Source organism: Myotis davidii, unplaced genomic scaffold (assembly GCF_000327345.1).
Source record: "Myotis davidii unplaced genomic scaffold, ASM32734v1 scaffold1330, whole genome shotgun sequence".
NCBI classification, from domain to species: Eukaryota; Metazoa; Chordata; class Mammalia; order Chiroptera; family Vespertilionidae; genus Myotis; species Myotis davidii.
The window spans coordinates 2,989,678-2,996,465 of record NW_006283826.1 but is presented as its reverse complement, the minus strand read 5'-3'; the positions used below and the strand labels follow the sequence as shown (position 1 = coordinate 2,996,465).

Below are 6,788 nucleotides of genomic sequence, written 5' to 3'. Positions count from 1 at the left end.
CACCCCTCCCTCCGTCCCTTTCTCCCAATTTGATTCTTCTCTCGAGTCCTCCTTACCACCTGGCCTTGTATTACATGTTTGTTTCTTCACTTAATATCTTTCTCCCTGGGCAAGAGCAGGAACTTCACATTGTTTGCTGCTGCATGAGCAGGAGCTCAATAACACTGGCGAATGAATGAAGGTACAACTATTTTTTAGCCACATGCAGCTTCCTCCAGGTGTGCATTCACTCCCCGTGGTTTGTCTGCAACGCGTGTGGGCTCACTCCGATGTAGACGGAATCTCGCTTTAGCCAGAACTGGATGGGGAAGGACAAGAAACCCAATGGCCGACACCAGACCCTGTGTCCTTGAGCCAGTGCCAGGGAAGCTGGAAGCTTTGTAATCCACGGGCCCTCCTTTGTCCGCATTCACTATGCTCCCCCCGCCCCCCACGCCCAGAGTTTAACCTACTGCTCTTCTGGGAAAAGATCTTTCTTGAGATTCTACTGGGGATAAAGGCCTTATTCCTTCTGATCATCCCTTGCATTTGTAGGTAAAATTGATGAAATAAACAAATCACTGCCACTTTACAGATCAGATAACTAAGGGTAACTGTGTGACTATAAGCAAGGCACTCCGGCCTCAGAGAGGGTTTCCCCTCCCCTGGCTTCCACATCCCCTTTCTTTATTCCTGCCTACCTTCTGTAGTACTTCAGACCGCCTGCCTCGTGTCATATAGACGCGTGTTTGTGAGTAACTTTCCGAGGCCCATAAAGGGAGACACTGAATTTCATTCATCCTTTCCTCCCTGATGGGCCTGGCATGCAGGACTAATAAAAACTATGGCTGATTATTACTAGCAAGAGCTAACACTGATGGAGGCTTTACTGTGGCCAAGCAGCACCTTCCAGAACCAGTTCGTCCAGTCCTGACAACACCTCTCACGGGTGGCTGCCATTGCTAGCCCCTTTTGTGGATGGAGAAGGTGAACTTGTTTGCCAAAGTCACACAGACAGTATGCGTTTGCGAACAGTGAACGGAAACATTCTTTGATTAGTTTGCCATCAGGGCCTGTCAGGTTCTTTTCAGCAGCTCTGCACCTCTCCAGGGGCTCTTCGGGGAGTGCCAACATCATATTCTCACACAACTCCCGAGCGGTGGGGTGGACAGGTGGCAAGGCCAAGGCACCCGGGTGGTGAGGGGCGCGGCATTCTCCCTGCATCTCAGTGGGTGGCTCATGTCATAGTGAGGAGACTGCCATTCACGGGGGTCGTGGTCTGTACCAGGCACTGGGCCATGTTCTCTATAGGAGTTATCTCATTCACACCTCACTACAACCCCATCCGCTGAGCATTTCACAGATGGGGAAACTGAGGCTTGGGACGGTGAAGTGACCAGCAGATTCCAAAGCCAGGAAAGAGAAAAGCAGCATTTCCGCCTGGGTGGCTCTGACTTCAGAGCTCAAGCCTTTAACCATTTTTCTTTCTCTGCCTCAGAAACATTCCCTCAGACTTCAGAGCAAGCCTTCCTAACAAGCAATTAGAGAACTCCGCTCTGTTAAGCCCCTGCACATTCGTCCACCTCCCGGGAAAGTACGTCTGGAAGAAAGAGTATTTGTAGGATGACTGTGTCCCTGCAGCCTGCCTGGGTGCTTGGGGAGCAGGAGGCACGTGACTCAGGCTTCCTTCCTCATGAAGGGGGTTGGGCTGCGAGGGATGGCCCCTCTGGGTGGCTTGGAGGGGGGTGGAGTTCATGGAGCCTCGCACAGGCCCAGAAAGCACTTCCAGGCGGCACCGGTCCACCTCCTGCCCCTACCAGCCGCCATGTCTAACCTCCCGCAGCCAGGCGGCTGTCTAGGGATCTTCCCCTGATACCAGCGAGAGTCAAGTCTTCTCAGAATCCCCAGTGTCAGGACTGGGAGTGACGCTGGGACAGAGAGGATCTACTGGATTGGGACCGCGTGTACTCACTCCATTAACGCATCCAACTGTCACCAACATGTACCACAGCCCAGGTCTCTCCAATAGCACCCCACCAATGAGCACAGACGGCCGGACATGATCTCCTACTGACCCCCGGAAACCCCTCGGCACATTTCACCCCCTGAAGGAGAGAGGTTGGACCCAAACGATAACACTCCCTTCCCAGAGAAAAGCCTTCGCTCATGGCCATGACCCTCAGTGCCTGGCTCCTAACCACAGCTGTCAGGCCCCTCCCACAGCCCCTCACTGGGCTCCCAGGGCAGGTCAATACAAACCTGCTAACTGGTCTCTTGGCCCGAAGGGGAGTCTTGAATTAAATGGTTCAAACACTTTTTTCCTGACTTACAATTTGGCCATCTTTCCCTTTATGCAGAAAAATCTCCAATAATTTGGAATTTATGACCCTTTGGACAGGGACTGGGCTGAAGTCTGCTTCTGGACTTTCCTGACTAGAAAGGCTTTCGAAGAAAATTAATAGCTTGCCAAAAGACCTGTAAAGGGAACGCTTATCCCATTAAAGGGGGAGCCCCTTTTCAGCCCTATACTGGCTCACGTGTATCCACAAACAATTGATATACTAATTACAAATGATTTTTACATGCTCATTAAGTCCTCAACTACTTGATTATTACACTCTGAGCTGGCCTCGAACACTAGGCTTTCCACTTTGAGCCTAAACTTCTTGGGTACAAACTTTTCCCGACTAAGTGATTAACAAAGATAATTCATGATGCCAGGGAAATGGCTACACCTCTTTGGTGCAGGCAGAATCCGTGGATCTTATTGATGCACGCTGCTCTCTCCCAGCTGGGATGGGGTGAGGTCTGACCGTGGTGAGCCTGCATCCTGGTTTGCCTGGGACAGTTCCTGTTAGATCTCCCATCCTGAGAGAACTACTCACAGCAACCCGCTTCCTTTCAATATTGATAGAAACCATAGACTATGTAGTCGCTCTAGATTCGATGGAACTAGGGATTAAAATTATGATTTTCAAGGAGGTTGAGCCTTCTCTAGACTGGCAGCACCTGGTCATCTCTATGCAAACCCAAAGAATACTCCATAAAGATGCTGTGCCAATCCTTGCTGAATCCAGATCATTCTTCAACCGAGTCAGATCAGAAAGCAGCTCACCTTCCCCTAAGGGAGGGGAACTGTGGACCGCTCCCAGCTGCTGTGTGTTAATTCCATCTCCATGTAGTTGTCTGCCAGGAGTTGAAATCCCACCATTGTTACTGTCAGCACTAATGGGGCGGGGAGGGAAAGGGGTGGGCACCAAGAGCACAGGCCCGGGAGGGGCGGCTGCTTGCCTTCGGCCTTCGCAGCAGCTCAGACTGGGCTAGAGGGGATGCCTATTAAACGACTGCTCTGCCTGCACACTGTGGGGAGTGCTTTACCTTCTCCATCCTCAGACCTCCCTGCCTGAGGCGCTACTGGTATTATTTCATTTCCCAGCTGACAAAACGGCCCAGCAAGGTAGAGCCACTGGTCCGGGACACTCAGCTGCGTGCAAAACCGAATAGAAATCCAGGTTTGTCTGAAGCCCAGGCCTGAATGGTAACCACTCTGATGTGCTGCCACCCCCTCCGTGACACTGACCTGACATTTAGTCCGACATCTGCTTGCAATTTGATACATTATAAAGCCACTGCCTCATCAAGTATGCCTCACCAAGGGGAGCGAGGGGGAAAGGGGAGTAAGGATGCCTCACAGAGGGGGGATGGGGGTGGCGGTGGCGGTGGGGGAGCAGGGGATGCTTTGCTCCCAGTGCCTGTATGATGTATGCACACTGCCATGGAATCAGCGAATTTCAATTATCTTCGGAGATAGACTTAAAATATCCCGGGGAAGTTCATTCAGGGGGTAGCCCTCATCTATAAACAAACAAGTGTGTAACCCACAGAACTGGCTGGTGGTGCACCCGCCTCCTCCCCACCTCCCACAGACAGTGACAGGAGCAGATCTGCTGACTACGAACTGGGCTTGACTCATGGAACTAAACAACATTTCTGATGAGACCAAGTCCCCAGGCTGCCTCTGGAGGAAGCCGCTGGGGCCCAGCCCCGGCTATGCCCGCACCTTTGTCCCTTCCTTCCTGAGACCTCTCTGCTTTAGAAACACGCACTTTCACCCTCAAGTAAGCACAGGGCATTAAAAAGGGGGTGGACGGTGACCACACGGGGTGTGGCTGGCTAGGGTGAGAATGGGGAGGACCCAGGTTTTAGGTTTTGCAGGCAGTCTTGATGAAAGACTACTCAAACTCAGCCTTTCCTGAAAACTTGACTACAAATGTCCCCTGTTCACCCCCCCGCCACCCCCAACCAGGAGTCACGGGCAGCACATCAGAGTGGTTACCATTCAGGCCTGGGCTTCAGACAAACCTGGATTTCTATTTGGTGTCCTGGACCAGCTGAGTGTCCTGGACAAGTCGCTCTACCTTGCTGGGCCGTTTTGTCAGCTGGGAAATGAAATAATACCAGTAGCGCCTCAGGCAGGGAGGCATGGGGACTGAGGCGGGTACAGCGCTCCCCACAGTGCGGCGTCTGTTCTAAGGGAGGCCACACCTGTTACAGAGGAGGACCTGTCCAGCAAGACATGAGTGAGGGGCTTGTGGCTCAGACCTTCATCTCAGGGGTGGAGACCAGAACATTAAAAGACACCAGGGTTAAAACCCCGTGTGGGGAGGCATGGCTACTGTGACATTCTCAGATGGTTGAGACTGGGATTTACACGAAGATACAACAGCATGAGAGTTGGAAAACCTCGCGGGCAACTTTTATGATTGAGAAGGTGACCAAGAAAAGAGCACACCAATAACAGACTGACAGGCACCGGGTGAGGGTACCAAGCCAGTAGGGCATAGGGCAAGCTTTGCAGAATTAAAATAACACCAGGAATCTGCTCGCCTTTCCCCGGACCTCTGAAATCTACGGATGACCCTAGACCAAGTGCCACACTGATAGTTTCCAGTGAAATTCTCTCGGGTCCCCTGGACAAGGGCATTATTTTTTGGCCAACGCAGCACCTGATTTGCCAATAGTAGGTGCACTCACTCCAAAGGTGGAACAAATGGCAGAAACCCAAAACGATAAAACCGCTGACATCAAAACTCTCTACAAAGAACCTCCTTCCAAGCAGAGAAACATCGGCTTTTGATGGCATTGGGTGTCATTGTTCCCCTTCTCCAGCCTGTGTCAGAGGGTGCCCCTCCCTCCCATCCTCAGACACTGGCTGCTGCTGCTTGCAGCCCCTACACCCTGCTGGCCCCTCACCACATCCGCCCATTCCCAATGGGGGGCACCCATTTTTCTAAAGACCGAGATGAGCCGGGCCCCTTCCAGACCCTGAAAAGTTCTCCAGGCCGAGTTTGATTTTAGGTATGATTCCCTGCCGGTCCTCCAGCCCTCGGCCGCTGGAAAGTTCAGATTCGGTTGTACCAGGACGGGCATCCTGTCTGAAGCACTTCCCCAGACATATTTTCAATCTACTCCCTTAATGTAGCCTGCCAGGATTAATAAATCCTCCAAGCAGTCTCCCCTGGTCCACTTCTTCCTTTATCTCCCAGCAAACCGCTCAGCCAACACCAGCGAATGATGAGTTTTCATACTGCCTTGGTTTTCCCTGGCAGGGGGCACAGCCTTTTCCCTTTCATTCTCAAACTCCTCTAGATTGAGCGATTCATGAAAAGAATTGGGTTTTCTCCACCCTGGAATGTTTCCGTGTTGCTCAGCCTTCTCTCCGTCCACCCCACCTCCTCTCCTCCCTCTTTCTGCATCCCTTTCACTTCTCCCTTACCTTCCCCTCATCACACTGTGTCCACCAGCACCTAAGGATCCCTTCTCATGCCTGCACGCCAGGCACTCGGGTCCTTTTGGAAAGACCAGAGAAAACTCTCCCAAGGCCATCCCTGTGATCTTGGGAGGCTCCTCCCTGACTCTTGAGCTCCGTTCCTGGTTTTGGATGCTGGGGACGACCGAATTCAGCAGCAACAGCAGCCAGAAAGGCACAGAGCAGGGTGCTATTTGGGGTGCATTGGACGCACCAGCATATGGGCTTGTGTCAAAACCTTCAGAGCTCGCTAGTTTTGGAGCTGAGTATAGAAGTGTGCCACTAGCGCTGAACACTGCTTCAGCTGGTTCAACCCTCATCTCTTTTTGTACAACATTTCCAGCCACCTCAAACCCACCATTCCTCCCCACCCCTGCTCTGAGCTCTGGGATACCAAGAAAAGTTTCTCAGTCGTCGTATCCCACCTACACCACCCACCCTAAGCAAGCAAAACCTCTTGACCAGAAGCTGCCAGGTCAGCAGACAGTTGTGTTGCTCCTTGCCAAAGACTCCCGTCCCTTCTCACCAGCTCCCAGTCATGCAAGCAATTAGTCCCCATGTTCCAGCAGGAGAGAGCGAGTAGTGACGGAAAGACAGGGGCACACTGGCCCAGCTGTCTGCATCCACCCCTCAGGGCACAGGCCAGAAAGGGGGCCCATCAGGGTCTCCCCCTTAAGAAGGAGGTCATTACCTTGGCAGAGGCTTGCGGGCTGTAATGCTAGCGACAATGATGCTCTCAGGACGCGGTGTGGCCACCGCTTTAAAGGTTCCTTGCCAGAACTTCTCAAAAAGCTGCTTCTCGCCTTGCTGAACGCTCGCCATCGCCAAGCCAAGGGCCACTCCCGGGGGCGCTGTCCGAAGTGCTGAAACGATGATTCCAAACCGGGGCACACCGGGCTCCGGGCTCTGTCCACGTGAAACCTAGAGGGATGGGGTGGGAAAGATCGGGGTTCAAGGCGGGGGGTGGGGCGCCTCAGCCGGGCAGGCAGGGGAGAAAGGA

The 6,788-nt window shown here is 52.8% G+C and overlaps 1 protein-coding gene across 1 annotated transcript in view; it reads right to left on the bottom strand.

The window, feature by feature from the left end:
* Window positions 1–6,782, bottom strand: part of SRRM4 (serine/arginine repetitive matrix 4) — a 127,783-nt gene extending 121,001 nt beyond the window's left edge. The window contains exon 1 of the mRNA XM_006754149.2: window positions 6,480–6,782. Coding sequence (XP_006754212.2) covers window positions 6,480–6,610 — 131 coding nt within the window. The 5' untranslated portion in view covers window positions 6,611–6,782. The remainder of the gene's footprint in view (window positions 1–6,479) is intronic.
* Window positions 6,783–6,788: the final 6 nt, after the last annotated feature.